Genomic DNA, 17,063 nt, shown 5'->3' with positions numbered 1-17,063 from the left:
ACCCAGAAACACCTGGCCGTGTAACCTTGAGCAAGTTACTTAACCCCAATTGCTTAGGGGCGGCCAGGTGGCTCAGCGAGTAAGAGCACCGGCTCCAGTGTTGGGACGACCTGGAGATCAAATCCCAGACTCAGACACTCAGCACCACACCCAGAAATAACTGGCCGTGTAACCTTGAGCAAGTTACTTAACCCCGATTGCTTTAAAAAAAAAAAAAAAAAGAAGCCTACAATCTGGGGCAGCTAGGTGGCACAGTGAATGGAGCACCAGCCCTGGGGTCAGGAGGACCTGAGTTCAAATCTCACCTCACACCCTTATTAGTTGTGTGACCTTGGTCATGTAACTTAACCCCAATAGTCCTGCCTGCCCCTCTCCAAAAAAAAAAAAAAAACCCAAATAAAGAAACAAACAAAAAGAAGCCTACAATCTACTAGAGGTAAGACAACACACACACACAAAAAGAAGGTGAAAAGCAATGGGGACAGGGGGGGAAGGAGGAAGGTACCTGGCATGGGAGCATAATGGAGAAGTCCAAAAGCAGTGTAGCTGGTGGTAAATGGGGAGAAGACTGAGGTGAGCTCCCTCTTTAAATGAAAACCCTGGAGCTCATGGCCCTGCCCTCCAAAAAGAGAGACCAATCAAAGGGAAGATGGTACTGATGAGATATACCAGGCAGATTCAACTTCGAAGGATAATGGAATTTCCCAACGATAAGTTTCCTAGGGAAGGAAGACATGATGGAGAGGTCCAAAGAAGTCCAAAAGCAAGGTAGCTCTTTGCTTGCATCTCCCTCTTTACCAGTAAGATGGCAGAAAAGTGGGGGTCTGCATGATTTTTATGATCCTAAACAGCCCTTTTCCTCTCTTATACAGTTCTTCTCATGCCCTTTCCCTACCCCCGATGCCATTTTCTTTGTCTCTTTCCTTTTATTCTCCACTTAAGGGTTATCTAACAACTGAATTTGTTTTCCATGACAATTCACTTACCTAACTTGCTAGACTCCTTTCTACCCTTCCCTTATTTCTGTCCTCTATTTTCTTTCTGAGTTAATGTAATTCTACAGCAAAATCTCTGTGTGTAAGTAATTATGTTTAATCTTTATTCATATCCAATTCAGATGAAAGTGAGATCGATCTATGTAATGTCCACTCATTTCCTCCATCAATTTCCTTGATGGATTGATTTGGTCAGTTAATAAGAATTAAACGCCAACCATGTGCCAGGCATTGTAAGCACTGGATGACTACGTGTACCTCTTTTATGCAACAGTAATTTCCTTCACCCTCTTTCATCTTTTCTTCTCCAGTGTAACCCCCCTGTGCCTCCCACTTTTGTCTTCTTAAACCATTTTTTTAAAAAGCATCTGTAAGCTTTCTGTTATTTTAACCTTAAAGATAATTAGGGTTCTGAGACAACAAACATTTCTTATCCCCCAATTAACACATAAACAATTCATCCTTGCGTATTGTTTTGGTTAAACAAATGGTTATCTTTTGAAGCACATAGCATTTCCATTTCAAGATGTCTATTCAGTTCTGGCAATTTCATCAGGAATGTTTGGAAATCCTCCATTCCACTAAGTGTGCTTTATCCCCTAGAGGATTTACTTACTTTTAATGCACAGGTTGTCTTGAATGTAAACTCCTATCCCATGTCCTTTGGAATATCATATTCCAAGCTCTGCTTTTATTTGAATAGCAGTTGCTAAGTCTTGTATGATACTTCTCATAGTTCCTCAGTACTTCAACTCCTTCCTTTTGACTGAATGTGCTTTTTCTTTCACCTATAAATTCTGGATTTAGGTTATGGTGTTTCTATGAGTTTTTAATTTGGGGTTTCTTTTCAGAGGTGACAGAGGATTGTTTGTTTTGACTTTGGCCTCTGCTTCAAAGAATTCTGGCAGTTTTTTGTCAAAGTTTTTTGATACCTGGTATTGACATTTTTCTTCTGGAGATAGTTTTCGGATAATCTGATAACCTGCAGCTAAGTGGTATGACAGATAAAGCCCTGAGTTCAAATCCAGCCCTGACACTAGATGTGTGACTCTGGTGCTTAACCTGTAAGCCTGAGTTTCCTCAACTATAAAATGGCTATAAAAATAGCACCTACCTTCCAGGGTTGTTGTAAAGATAAAATAAAATCATCTTTGCAAAGTATTTAGACTAATATTAATAAATGCTTGTTTCCTTCCTTTTTTGATTATATCTCTTTGACCTGTTTTCCAAGCCAATTGTTTTGGATATTATTTTCTTTTCCTCCCAATCTTTTGGATTTGTTTAATATTTCTTGTTGTCTATTGATTGCTGTCTTCCATCTGGCCCGATATAAATCTGAGGACACTGAATCTGTGAAAGAGGTTTTCCACCATGTGTTCTAAGGTACCATTCTTTCCTCTTAGCTCCTCCATGCTGTATCTCTCTCACTTCTCTCAGAGTTATTCTTTTTCTTTTTTTCTTTTTGCTTTTTTTGGAGTGGGGAAGGCAGGGCAATTGGGCTAAGTGACTTGCCCAAGGTCACACGGCTAGTAAGTGTTAAGTGTCTGAGGCAGAATTTGAATTCAGCTTCTCCTGACTCCAGGGTCGGTGCTCTATTTACTGTGCTATCTAGCCACCCCACCTCTCTGTTATTCTATAGTTCCTGGACATTTTTTTCCTTAGAGACTTTACTTGCACTTTTTGTGGGGTTACAATTCTCTTTGGAGTTAGCCCCTAAAGGCAGAAAGGTGGCATAGCTGATAAAGTGCTGGCCTCAAAGATCTGAGTTCAAATCACACTGTGGGATCATGGGGAAGTCGCACAGTTTTCTCAACTACACAATGGGATCATGATGTACCTACCTCGAGAATAAGATGAGATATTTAAAGTAAGCTCTAAATCTATCCATCCTTCCTTCCCATCTCTTTAGCCAAGGTTTTTCCTTATGGTATTGTGTTTTTCTTGGGTTTGTTCATCTCAGCATTTGGATGTGAACTTTGTTCAAGCTCTATATCTGAATGGCATGGGCAGATCTTACCTAGTCCTGAGAACAGTGGACTAGACTAAGCTTCAGGAGGAAACTGGAAGGAAGGCGGGAAATAAGCATTTATTAAGCACTACTGTGTGCCAAGACCTGTACTAATGATCCACAAATGTTACCTCATTTTATCCTCACAACAACCCTAGCAGCTAGTTGCTATTATGACAGTCACTTTATAGTTGAGGGAAGCGAGGTGGGTTGGTGAAGTGATCTGCTCAGGGTCACACAGTGAGTAGGTGTCTAAGGTTGGATGTCTTAACACTCTATGCACTGTACCACCTAGCTGTTGATAAACAAAACTGATCATGTTGATAAGAACAACAAAAATCATAAGAAAACAGCAATATCAAAGGTGGCAAAAAAGGGTGCACTGGAGAAGGAAACGCAAACCAGTCCAGCATTCCTGCCAAGAAAGCCCTGCGGACGGACGGCATGAAAAAGCTTTGGGTCACACAGAGCTGGATCCGACTGCGCAACAAAAATGGCAATATTACAGAAAAAGCTTCTGGCAAAACACGACACACAGTTTTTATCAAAACGCCAGAAAACATATGAGGGCGTGAACCTTCTCCTAACTATGGAGAGAGACCCAGCATTACAGGTAATGAGGATCAAGAGGAGTTCCGTCCAGTGAGATTGGACTAGAGTGAGACCGTGCTCCATCACCCCACTATTTAATACAGCCCTGGAAATGCTCGCTACAGCACAACAAGAAGGAGAGAGTGTGGGAAAGAGGACGAATTATCACTTCCCGATGATCTGCCGGCGTCCTCAAGAGAAGAACCCGGGGGTCAATGACAAGATGGAAACAATGACCTCAGCAAAGGCGAAGGATGCAAAATAAACCTACAAAATCATCAGCATTTTTGCATAGAACCAACAAAATCTATTAGGAAGAAACAAAGAGAGAAACGCTTGAAGGACTGAGGAGTCTGCTGGCTGAGACACATGGAGGAATGGTAAGAACCCGACCATGAAGCAACGATAGCATGGAGGAAGACAGAACTAAGTAACGAGAAATTTCAGTTGGTCACAGTTGAAAAAAGTCAATACAATAAAAATGACGATGATACCCAAACCAATTTACTTTCTCAATGCCAGACCTCCAGAAAGGGTTACTTTAAGGAATTAGAAAAAAAAAGAACAAAATTCATCTGCAGAAAAGAAAGGTCAAGAATCGCAAGGGAAATCATGAAAGCAGGTGGGACGGAAGAAGCCCTGGTAACAGCAGCAGTCACCACACTGATCCAGCTGAGGCTGATCAGCAGAACAGACGACACACACAACATACAGTCAATAAACAGACATTCTCCAAGTACCTGATCTTTCCCAGCACTGTGCTCAGCACAGAGGGACACAAAAGGTTAGCCCTAACTCCAGGGGCACTCTTCTTCAGACTTCACAGACTAAGGAGGGAGACAACATGAAAAGAGCTATGTATAAACCAGCTATAGGCAGGATAAATTGGAGATGCCCAACAAAGGGAAGGTGCTAGAATTAAGGTGGCTTGGGAAAGGATTCCTGTAGGAGGTGGGACTTTAGGTGGGGACCCAAAGGAAGCCGGAGCGGTTTGACAGAGAGAAGGCAGAGAGAATGCCAGGAGTTGGGAGGTACAGTGTCTTGTTCATGGAACACCCAGGAGGCTGGTGTCACTGGATTGAAGAATATGTCAGGGAGTAAGGTCTAAGAAGACTGGGGAGGGAAGGTTACGAGAGGCTTTGAATGCCAGACAGAGGACTGAATGTTTGGTCCCGGAGGGGACACGGAGCCATTGGAGTTTACTGAGTAGGGAGTGCCCTGATCTGACCCACACTTTAAGAAAATCACTCTGATACTGAGTGGTGGGGAGAGACCTGAAGCAGGAGGACCAAGCAGAAGGCTAGTCCCTTGTGAGGTGAAGAGGGCCCCACCCCGGGGTGACAGCAGTGCTGAAGAAGAAGAGTGGGCACATGCCAGAGTTGTTCTGAAGGTAAAAGATGAGAATTCTGATCAATGTAATGATCAGCTATGAGTTTAGAAGACAAGAAAATGGAAAGTGCTGCCCACATCACGACGGAGGTGAGAGACTAGTATGCAGAATGAGATACCCATTTACAGACAAGAGCAAACAGGATCTCGTTTCAACACACTTATCTGTTACAAGACAAAATTTCCTGTTTTGTTTTTCCCCCAGTGGTGGTGGCAAGAGGTGGAAAGGAGGGAAAAAATACATTTAAAAAATGTAAATAAGGACATTTCTTGCCAGAACTGCCTTTGTGTGGAAGGGCTGAGACCTGCCATCCCACCCTCGCCAGGTGTCACCACCAGGCCCGAGGTGGGCACCTTCTTGCTTTTTGGAGCCTACTGTGTGTGAAAGGGAGCCTTGCCTGTCCTTGTGGCCTTTCTTGGCAACTCCAGTGCTTAGCCCAGGGCCTGGCATACAGTGAACACTTAATAAATGCATGTTGACTTCCTGTGAGGTTTGAACCCTTCTCCCATCTGGTGGCTGCTGTCTTAGCTTTCTAGGACCTTTCAAATATTACAGAGGACATCTCACAGTAAGCCCTCCCAGGCGTACCTGGGGCAGCTCACCTGAATACACCACAGGCAGCCTGGGGCTCGGCCTCCCCTCCCAACTGGCCATGCATCAGCAGTTTGGAGACTGCCTGAGGAATGTGTTTTTGCTTGGAAACGAGAGTCAGAAATGAGCAGCTTTGCCTTCTCTGTATATGTGCCGCTTGCAAAGATCCTGCCCTTTATACCATTCTCCCTTTCTCATCGCCCATCAGAGTTTCAGATACTTTTTATCGTCCTCAATTTACTTCATCAACTTCAGAAAAACAAGACTAAAATCCCTCCCTAGCTAGGTCAAGGTGAAGGCCATGCAGCCTCCAGGAGGCAACTCAGCCCTTCTCCACAGGCCAGGCAGCTGCCAGGAGAGGTTACTGGCCCCATCTGGAAAGAGCTTCCCCTTACACGACTGACTCACCCGCACAGCTGCTTCCTGGGACGTCTCCCTTTGGCATCCAAGGGCCTTCCCCCCTCTCCAGCTGGCACACGACATCTGGACTGGAAACGGTGAGCCCTGTCCATTGGAAACACGAAAAAGTTGGAGGCCACAGGCCCCTCTGAGTGCACTCTTATAAGGCCCTGGAATGAGTGTGCTAGGAGGGGCTCAGAGGGGGTCCAGCAGCCTACACAAGGGCTCTAGCATCATGCTCACTGGAGGGGACTTGGGGGAGAAGCTTGGCCCTGAGGACACAGAGGGTCAGGGGACCACCACCCTTTAAGCTCCCAGTGTCCAGCGTCCAAAGCCAAGACCTCTCATCAGTGTCCTGCCCCTTGGCCATGACAGGGACCCTCTGCCCCCTCCTTAGCAAATGGTCCAAACTCCAGACACTCCACAGCATTTACTAAGGGAATGAAGCAAAGATTCTTTCCTGGGTTCCAGGGGCAGCTTGCGGTCCTCACCCAGGCACACCAGGTTGCCGTAGTTCTCCAGCATCACCTCCCGGTACAGCTCCCTCTGGGCGGGGCCCAGGTGCCCCCACTCCTCCCACGTGAAGTCCACAGCCACGTCCTGGAAGGTCACTGACCCCTGCAAGACCAAAGACACATGTACTCACCCAGGGACCATCCCTCACGTTGATGTGGAGGAGAGGGCACTGGCAGGAAGCAGAGGGAGTGTCTCTCAGCACCTGGGCTTCTGAAAGCCTTGGGTGAAGCATTTAGAGAGCTCCTGCTGTATGCATGCCAACCCCACCCTGGGCAAGCTCCAATCTGAGATGAGAGGACTGTACCTGGCAAATAGCTTTCGTCCACAGCAGAAGCACCTGAGCCTTGGCCTCTTGGCCTACTCCTCCATCCATGCTCTGAGGCCTCAGCTCTCGGGCCTTTCTCAGGTCAGTTGGAGGCCAGAGGCAGTTACACGGCTGGTGTGCGTGCACATGGATGTGTGTGGGTTGTATGGGTGGGTGGAAGAAGATGAAAAGGAGGCAGCCTCCATCAACAGAAACCTCCAGCAGGTCAGACACATTCCAGCTTTCTGGCCCCCAGAGTCTAAGGGGGGTGGCTGGCTGGCCACAATTAGAAAGCTCTTTTTTCTCACGGATGAAGTACGGATCATGGAGAAAACATTGATGATGGACACTAGGACAGGGAGTCAACAGGCCCTCGCCCTCAAGGAGCTTGTGCCCAAGCAAAGGCTCTAGTGGTTAGGCGGAAGGAGAGGTCCCATGGTTGCCAGGCCATCATCACCTTCTATCCTCTCTCCCTTGGCTTGGCACTCGAGGTCCCCTGCAGTACAGACAATTCCTCTCAGGAGTCCATGGTGGCCTCAGGGGCCAGGCTGGGAGCAGGGGCCTGGGTGGTGGTGAAGGCTGGGCCCCTTTCCAAAGGAGCTGTGACTCCATGTATGGGGTTGGCTTAGGACCGGCCTCAGGCATTTACTGCCAGGCTGACCCTCAGTCTCCTTGTCTGTGCCAGGAGGAGACTCATGGCACCTTCTGCACAGGTTACTAGGAGACCTTGAATGAAGTGGCCCCTGAGCGGGCAGGGCCATGAGCTCAGCCAGCGGTCCAAAGGCCCGAGACAGAAAAATCGATGGAAACAACAAATGGGACAGGTGGGCAGGGGCACCAGGAGGCCTGGGCCATCCCATCTCTAGTCAGTCCCTTCTCAGGGCCCCTCCCAGCTCTAAGGACCCAACATTTTGGCCTAGAGTATGCGGGAAAGGCAAACTCCTGCTTACCTGATGGGTGCTGGCTGTCGAGAGCCCCAAGGCCATCCTGTCCTCAAGTCTCCCTTTACTTGGGGAAAAGTCAACCCCTCCCACGGCCAACCTGAAGAGGAAAAGGCAAACAGGGTGAAGAGGCAAGGACAAGCCCGTCAGCACTGAGGGGGGCTGGGGAGCTGACATTCCCAAGTCTGGAATTAGGCAAAGTACCCTAAAGGATTCCGACCCTCGGATCTGGTCATCAAATGCCTAGAGTACACCGCAGCCCAGGAAAGAAAGGCCCTGGGCCTGGAACACTCCCAGCAGCGCCTTTGGGAAACAGACTGGGTGCTCAGGGAAGGTGCCCTCGGTGAAAGAGAAGCCTGGGGAATGTGGGCTGCAAGGTGCGAGTGAAGCGCAGGGGCAGGACCGGGAGAAGAGGGAGAAATCACCTGGCACAGCCCCCAGCGCAGAGGGCTCCGCATTGTGCAGGGACCCGCAGGTGAAGGCCCCGGGGGCAGGTGGGGACCGCAGGGAAGACCCCTCCCCAGGGGGCTGCTCCAGCCCCGGTCGGGCCCCTGCTCCACTGCCGGCCCTCCATCGATCCCCATGCTGTGTGCCGGGCACGCTCAGGGCTGGGGGTACCGAGAGGTCGGGGGGTGGCCAGGGGGGCCTCTGTGAGCGCCATGTCCGAAGCCGCGCCGGACCGCGGGACGGTGGGAGGTGGGAAGCCGGAGCAGGGGATGGGGAGGGCTGCGTGCGGAGGAGGCGGCAGGAACCTGGAGGGCCGGGGTGGGGGGGGTCCCGAGAGCCGAGCACTAGTGGAGCCGCCCTGCCGCCAGGTTCCGCCCCGACCTCGTGGAGGCAGGACCCCCGGCACTGCCCCGGAATGTTGGGGTCCCGGCAGTCCTGGACCCCAAAGCATGCAGGCGGATGATGAGATCACAGAGGGAGGAGGGCCCCTGCGGTCTCCGGGGCGGAGACAGAAGACGATCCGGCGGTCAGAGGAGGGTGTGGAGAAGGGTGGGAGCCGGAGGACCCCGGCCCTGACCGCAGGCCTCACGCCACAAGAGGCCAGGCGGGTGGGAGGATGGCACGCGTCCGACCTGGGGCTGGGTGATGGAGGGGGAGGGGCAGAAGGCACTTTGCTCCTGGCCCTGCCCCCTCAAGGAGGCTCTGCCTGTCCTGACTCCCCGCCTCTGCCCCATGGGCAGCGCTCTGCTGGGAAGGCAGGGCAGGGGTCAGGGCCAGGGGCAGCCCTGCCAGGTGGGGAGGTAAGAGAACACAGCAGGAGGCAAAGTGGGCGGGGGAAAGAGGGCGCTGACCAATGGGCGCGCATGGAGGCCGGGGGGCGGGGCCTGCAGGCTCGGACTGCGCACTCGCGGTGGGGGTGGGGGTGGGGCCTCCCCCCCAGTCCCGTGCCCCTTGTCTCCTCCCCGAAAGCTCCGAAATGGGGGCCACTCCGTCCGCTCCGACTCACCCCGCACTCAGGCTTCGCAGCCCGGGCCCCGGTGGCTACTGAGGACGTAGCAGAACGGAGGTGACCGCAAAAAACGCGCAGGATGGCAGGGCCCTGACGCGGCGGAAGTGACGAAGCCCTCCTTCCTCCCCCCCCCCCCCCCCCCCCGCCGCGCCGGAACCCGCTGAGGGCGCGGCTCGTGCGGCCTTCTGGGAAATGGAGTCCGCTGTCCCAGCCCACTGCTACTCATGCGCAGCCTGCCTAGCCAGGGGACAGGGAAGGACAGTCCCTGGGGAGGGATGGGGGGGCGGGGCTCCACCCGCTCCTTCAGGGCCTGAGGAACAAAGCACGAAAAGCATCCCCAGAGTCCTAGGCCCAGTCCAGCGGTCCAGGAAAAACGGGCCTGACTTTCGTCAGCGGAAAAGCCCCCAGAGATGGGACAAGCCTTCCACGGCCCGCGCAGACGTTCTCCCACGTGGCCTCTGCGCACGGGAATCTGCGCAGTGCAGGGCATGCAGCAGATGCTCACTGAAGGCGCCCCTCCCTCCCGGGAGCGCGGGCCAGGCACGGCTTTCCCTACTTTGCTGGTGGGATCTAAAGGGAGGCGGGGGGGAGGGGGGAGAGGCGCAGTGCGAGGCGTGAAATGGACCACGGGCCCGCCCTGCGCCTGCGCCGAGCGGGAAGCCGGGGCCTGGGGCCGCGCTGGGGCCTGACTGCCGCGGGAAACGTGCGCGGGACCCAGAGGCCGCGCTGGACGCCGCAGCGCCGGCGTAAGAGCGACCCGGAGGGCCCTCGTTATGGACGCCCAGATTCATCCCAAAGATCCCTGTGTGGATCCGGAAGGAAATGATGAGAAGAACCGGAGAGCCTTGGCCTGGTGGAGGAGGAGGCCCTGCGGCTGGAGGGAAGCAACACAGCGCGGGCCCACAGGCCCAGGCTCACAGGCCCACGGGCTCACCGGCCCAGGCTCACAGACCCGCGGGCTCACAGGCCCACGCGCTCACAGGCCCACGGGCTCACAGGCCCAGGCTCACAGACCCGCGGGCTCACAGGCCCACGCGCTCACAGGCCCAGGCTCACAGACCCGCGGGCTCACAGGCCCACGCGCTCACCGGCCCACGCGCTCACAGGCCCGCCTGCTTAGGAACATCTGTGCTTATGGGCAGCTGTAGCCATGCTTAGCTGCAGCCTTCTTTAAGGGGGGGAGGGAAAAACAAAGTAGACAGTGCCCGGCAGAGAACAAAGGAAAGCAATGGAGAGTAGTTATTACGTAGGTTTTCTTGAAATGGAAATTTATTGTTTCACATCGAATCCTCTCTTGTGGCTGGCTATGTACATGGCAATGTTTTATTCTTTTCTCATTTTATATTCAAGTGTAGAATTTAAAAATACCAAAAAAGTTATTTATTACCTGAGATGAGGAAGGGAAGGGATCCTGGGGAAGATTTTGGTGCTGCAAAAAAACCAAGAGATAGCAATAAAGATTTATTTTTAAAAAGACTAAAGACCATTCATTAATTGGTAAGTAGTCAAAAGATAAGAGGCAGTTTTTAGAGGAAGAAAGCTAAGTTACCCACGAGCTGGATACAAAATGCTCTAAATCTCGAACAGAAATGCAAATTGAAACAACTCTGAGGTTTCGCTTCATACACATAAGACTGACAAAGTTGACCAAAAAAAAAAAAGCAAATGACAGGCTAGAGGAGGTGTGGGAAAACATTGGCATGAATGTCCTGTTGGCGGTGCTAGGAGTGGTCTAGACATCCTGGAAAACAATTTAGAACTGTGTCCCCAAAGCTATTAAACTGTGTACATACCCTCTGACTCAGATGTGGCTAGGAGGTCTATACCCAAAACAGAGCAAAGAAAGAAGGACCTATACCTGAAAAAAATTTGATAACGGCTCTTTTCATGGAGGCAAAAAATTTGAAACTGAGGGGGTGGTCATCAGTTGGGGAATGGCTGAACAAGCTATGCTATATGTGGACACAATGGAATACCATTGTGCTTTAAGAAATGATGAAAAGGATACTTTCTAAGAAATCTGGGAAGATCTGTAGGAAGTGATGTAGACAGCAGTGAACAAAATCAGGAGAGAAATTTTTACAGTAACAATAATATTGTTAAAAAAAACAACAATCTTTGAAAAAACTAAGAAATCTGATCACAATGACCAACCGTCATCCCAGAGCACCTATGATGGAACACTATCCACCTCTCAAGAGAGGTGATGAACACAGACTGCAGATGGAGACAGACAGACATACACACACACACACACACACACACACATACACAATCCATGGCTAATGAGGGAATTCATTTTGCTCAACTACATATTAGTTGCAAGGGCTTCATTTTTCTTTCTTTTTTCATTGCGGGGGGGATGAGAAGAAGAGAAAGCAGATTTTGGTGAACTGAAAATAGTAAAATTTAATTTTAAAACAAAGTAATTAAGTGAGAACTTTTTGTGACTGACTCAATCAAACTAGGGATGGCAAGAAGCCGGTTTTCATTGGGTGAGGAGCTTGTCCACACCCCAGGGTTCAGGAGCTAGTTAGAAATAGAGAGGGTTGGGGTGGCCAGGTAGCACAGCGAGTAAGAGCACCGGCTCCAGTGTCAGGATGACCTGGGGATTGAATCTCGGCTCAGACACTTAGCACCCACCCAGAAACACCTGGCCTTGTAACCTTGAGCAAGTAACAACCCCAATTGCTTAGGGGCAGCCAGATGGCTCAGAGAGTAAGAGCACCAGCCCCAGTGTCAGGATGACCTGGGGATCAAATCCGGGCAGTTACTTAACCCCAATTGCTTAAAAAGAAAAAAAAAGAAACAGGGTTTGGCAGTAGAGAGGAAAGAAAGGGCACATGAAGAGCTAAGCTGGAAAGAACCAGTAACCCTGGACCAACCCGGAAAAAGACAAAGGCGGAAGGACCTGGAGACCAGAAGGAAGGTCACCAGCCCTAGAGGGATCTCACTGCAGAAGGCTAAGGCTGATGCCACCAGCAGTGGGTACTGCCCACCTCAAGGGCTGAGGGAAGAACCAAGAAAAGGTATGGTCCTTTCCAACTTCCCCTCCTGGGACCTCTCAATAGTCATGGGAACATGGTCTGTTTCTTTACCTCAAAGTTCTTGGTAACCAGAATTTTGTCAGAACCAGAGAGGTGAGGGGATAATTGAAGATGGCTATAAATGCAAATTAAGGCAGAGGGCCCAAACTCTGCCTAAATGTTAGGCATTCTCCTAAACCAGGGAGGGGAGTAGCTTAGGGGATGGTATAAATTCCTAAACAGGAGAGGAGGGAACCAAGTAGACCTGAGGGGTCATGATATAGCCACTAGGCTTCCAACCTCCTGCTTACTGTAACACAGAACTACACAAAACAAAGGCAAACAGTCCACACCTTCCAGGAGCTCATGTCCTAATGAAAGACAATGTGTTTCTAAGTAGGTACACACAGGCTGGGTCCAGAGGAGCTGGAAGGTAAGTTTAGGGGGCAGGCACCAGGGGCACCAGAGGAATGGGGAAAGCACTCATGCAGAAGGATCTGAGCAGAGTGGAAGGAAGTACAGCAATTCTCAAAAGCCAGAGAGCATTCTCTCACCTGTGTAGGGAGGGATGCCAAGAAGCAGAGGTGAGGTGGGCTGCTTGTGCAAAGTATGGAGGTGAGATTTTGGAGGAACAGTGAAAAGGGTCAGATAATTGTCCATAGATGGCCTAAAGGAAAATATGCAACATGAAAGAAATCTAAAAATGTAAGCCAGAGTCAAAGAGCTATAAATGCCAAACAGGTAAGGAGCCAGAAGCTACTGAATACAGGTAGTGATGTGTATACCTATGCCCTAAGGAGACGATTCTGGCTGCTATAAGACTGCACTGGAGCAAAAAGAAACTGGGGCAGGGAGACTAATACAATATACTGTGCAGTGGTGAGACCCTGAACTAAACGGCTGTTTGTGTGAGTGGAGAAGAGGGTGCAAAGGAGCTAGACTGGACAAGACTGCTCAGCTGGCTGGACCCGGAGAGCAAGAAAATGGCCAAATCGAGGACCTAGAAAAAAGACTTCACCTGAGTAAGGATCTTCCTTTGTTACTGAACTAATGCTTCCTCTGTCAATGAGTCGAAGGAGAGCAACCTTTTGTCATTCTGTGACAGCTGTGTCAATCAATCAAAAGTCTAAGTCATGTGTTATAACTGTAGTGTTTGGGGAAGGGAGCTTCCTGGGGCTTGGAGGAGGGATAAAGGTAATTGGGAAATTGCTTTGTCTGCATAGTCTCATTTTTGGTAAAAATCTCTGCTCTGTGTGTGTGTGTGTGTGTGTGAGTACAAGTACGAAATTTGTACTTTGAAAATATCCTTATATTAATTATATTTAATAAGGCTTTACCTTCTTAAGCTTCTCTCCAATATGAATTTGATTTTCAGCCTGAAGGCCTTCACAACTTAATTATACTGCATAAAGTTTCTCTCCAAGTGAATTCTCAGATGTCCGTTAAGTCCTGTTCTTTGGCTAAAACCTTTTCCACATTCAATACATTCATAAGGCTTTTCACCAGTATGAATAGTCTGGTGTTGAGTAAGGTGTGCTTTCTGGCCAAAGGCCTTCCCACATTTGTTGCATTTATAAGGTTTCTCTCCAGTGTGAATTTTACAATGTCTGTTAAGCTGTGTGCGCTTGGTGAAGGCTTTCCCACATTCATTACATTCATATGGTTTCTCTCCAGTGTGAATTCTCTGGTGTTCAGTAAGTCCTGTGATCAGGCGGAAGGTCTTCCCACATTCACTGCATTCATAAGGTTTCTCTCCAGTGTGAATTCTCAGGTGTCCGATGAGTCCTATACTTTGCCTAAAAGCTTTTCCACATTCATTACATTCATAAGGCTTCTCTTCAGTGTGAACTGTCTGATGTTGTGTAAGGTGAACTCTCTGACGAAAAGTCTTCCCACACTCATTGCATTCATATGGCTTCTCTTCAGTATGAATTCTCTGATGTCGAATAAGTTGTGTGCTCTGGCTGAAGGCTTTCCCACATTCCTCACACTCATATGGTTTCTCTCCAGTATGAACGCGATGATGTTCTGCAAGACCAGTGATTAGGCGGAAGGCCTTCCCACATTCATTACATTCAAAAGGCTTTTCACCAGTATGAATTCGCTGATGTTCTGCAAGACCAGTGATCAGACGGAAGGCCTTTCCACATTCATTACAACAGAAAGGTCTCTCTCCAGTGTGAATTCTATTGTGTTGTTTGAGATCTGCCCTACGACTGAAGGCCTTCCTACATTCATTGCATTCATAAGTTTTCTCTCCTGTATGAATTCTCTGATGTTCAGTAAGTCCTGTTCTCTGATGGAAGGACTTCCCACATTCACTACATTCAAAAGGTTTCTCTCCAGTATGAATTCGGTTATGTTGTTTTAGATCTGCCCTTCGAGTGAAGGCCTTTCTACATTCATTGCATTCATAAGGTTTCACTCCCATATGAATTTTCTCATGTCGAGTAAGTTGTGACCTCCGACGGAAGGTCTTCCCACATTGACTACATTCATAAGGTTTTTCTCCACTATGAATTCTCTGATGCTGAGTAAGTCCTGTTCTCTGGCAAAAGGCCTTACCACACTCATTACATTCATAAGCTCTCTCTCCAGTATGAATTCTCTGATGCCGAGTAAGTTGAGAACTTTGGCAAAAGTTCTTCCCACATTGATTACATTTATATGGTTTCTCTCCACTATGAATTCGCTGATGCTGAGTAAGCCCTGTTTTTTGGCAAAAGGCCTTCCCACAGTCATTACATTCATAAGCTCTCTCCCCAGTGTGAATTCTCTTATGTCGAGTCAGTTGTATGCTCTGACGGAAGGCCTTGCCACATTCCTTACACTCATAAGGTTTCTCTCCAGTATGAATTCTCTGATGTTGAGTAAGCTGCGAGCTGAGGCGGAACGACTTCCCACATTCATTGCATTCATAAGGTTTCTCTCCAGTATGAACTGTCTGATGCTGAGTAAGCTGTGAATTTCGGCAGAAGGCCTTCCCACATATGTTACATTCATAAGGTTTCTCCCCTGTATGAATTAGCTGATGTTCAGCAAGCCGTGAACGCCATCGGAAGGCCTTCCTGCATTCATGACATTCATATGGTTTCTTTGCAGTATGATATATATGATACTCAGTAAAGTCAAATTTCTCACCGGAGGGTTTCCAACATTCATTATACTTGCCCTTTTTAAGTATGTCCAATTTATGGAGACCCTTCTCACTGTTTTTCTGTTTCTCTAAAATGGTTTCAAGTTTCCAGGTTTCTCCCATCCTAGAGACACAGGGATAATGCCCTTTTTGTCCTTCCTGAAATGATTCTGCAATAGCAAGTCCCAGCTTTAGCAATGACTCCTTGTTTTTGTCTAAAAGAAATAAAAAATGTAAATAGTTCTTGCCTTCCCTGTTGTAAACACGGGTTCCTGACACAAAAAAATGAAGCTCAAATTGGTTAAGTGCAACAGCTCTCAAAGTGTGGTCTGTGGACTGCTGAGGCGCCTGTGACCCTTGCAGGGGCCTGCGAGGTCAAAACTATTTCCATACTAATACTAGGGCTTTTGGGGCTGTAATGTTTCCCATGCTTATAATAATACTCTCCTTGCTCATCTCTGCTGCCTGACTTCCTTTAAGTCTCAATTAAAATGACCTCTTTCACAGGAAGCCTTTCAATTCAACCCTAATCCCAGTGCCTTCCCTCTGCTCATGACCTCCTCTTCATCCTCTCTATAACCTGCTGTGTCTCCCCCACGAGATCTTGAGCTCCTTGAGTGCTGGGACTCCCTTTTGTTTCTTTTTGTATTCCCCCCACGATCTACCCCATAATAGGTGCTTAATAAATGTTTATTAGTTGATTGGCTGATTAATAAAGATCAAAACTAAATTCCAAAACATAGCTGTTTGCTCAACTGGGAGAGAATTACCATAAATATTTGTGCTAAAATTTTGACATTTAAAATCTAAAACTGTGCAAATTTATAAAAGGAAAACCCATTTCTGAAAGAAAAATGGTTTAAGCACATGAATGGAGAGTTCTCCATCCCCACCCATGAATAACCAAAAGAAAAGCTGTTCAGACTTCCTAGTAATCAGACAAAAGCAAATGAAATCAACTCTGGGACACAATCACATTTCATCAGAAAACAAGGCATCCACATGATACAGTGGGCCTCTGGTGGAACTGGGGAGACCCAGGCCGAAGCTGCCCACTGCCAGGGGGGGAATGAGCCGGAGCCATCTTTCTGGCCAAAGGGCCAATGCTCACCAAGAGCCAGGCGATGCAGAGAGGCTGAAAGAAAACACAACAGTCCTTCCCCGGCAGCAAAGTCACCATCGCTAATTTGGTCAGTTCAATGTAATCTGCCCAAGAGAGAGACAGAGAATGGAGCCCTGGGGGTGGGCAGCAAGGCTGGAAACTGGCTGCCGGGCACAGGGCAACCCCAGAGACAGCAAGGAGAGGAATCCTCCTCCCCAGCTGACTGCCCTTCTCCACAGGCCAGGCAGCTGCCAGGAGAGGTCACTGGCCCCATCTGGAAAGAGCTTCCCCTTACACGACTGACTCACCTGCACAGCTGCTTCCTGGGACATCCCCCTTGGGCATCCAAGGGCCTTCCCCCCTCTCCAGCTGGCACATGACATCTGGACTGGAAACGGTGAGCCCTGTGCATTGGAAACAGGAGAAAGTTGGAGGCCGCAGGCCCCTCTGAGTGCACTCTTATAAGGCCCTGGAATGAGTGTGCTAGGAGGGGCTCAGAGGGGGTCCAGCAGCCTGCACAAGGGCTCTAGCATCATGCTCACTGGAATAACAGGAAGTGGGCCACATGGGGGGTTTGGAATCAGGAAGAAAAGAAGTTCATTTGACCC

General features: G+C 49.1%; 1 protein-coding gene and 1 pseudogene across 4 annotated transcripts in view; both read right to left on the bottom strand.

Annotated features, from left to right (window-relative positions):
• LOC138167726 (zinc finger protein 208-like) overlaps positions 1-8,324 on the bottom strand; it is a 51,296-nt pseudogene extending 42,972 nt beyond the window's left edge.
• A 2,114-nt stretch (positions 8,325-10,438) lies between these two features.
• Positions 10,439-17,063, bottom strand: part of LOC138167683 (zinc finger protein 420-like) — a 52,328-nt gene continuing 45,703 nt past the window's right edge. For 2 of the 4 annotated variants that reach the window (XM_069096631.1, XM_069096629.1), the window contains 3 exons: positions 16,764-16,859; positions 13,555-15,568; positions 10,439-10,620 (listed from right to left, as the gene is read on the bottom strand). In XM_069096631.1, the coding sequence (XP_068952732.1) occupies positions 13,611-15,568; positions 16,764-16,859 (2,054 nt within the window). In that variant the 3' untranslated portion in view covers positions 10,439-10,620; positions 13,555-13,610. Of the gene's footprint in view, positions 10,621-13,554; positions 15,569-16,464; positions 16,557-16,763; positions 16,860-17,063 lie in introns of those variants that run through there. The other 2 variants (XM_069096633.1, XM_069096634.1) reach the window with 2 other exon arrangements.

This window comes from Petaurus breviceps, unplaced genomic scaffold (assembly GCF_028583685.1).
Source record: "Petaurus breviceps papuanus isolate PSGF00001 unplaced genomic scaffold, PetGlider_PUasm1.0 287, whole genome shotgun sequence".
NCBI lineage: Eukaryota > Metazoa > Chordata > Mammalia > Diprotodontia > Petauridae > Petaurus > Petaurus breviceps.
The sequence above is the reverse complement of the archived record's forward strand: the minus strand, read 5'-3'. Positions and strand labels throughout refer to the sequence as shown.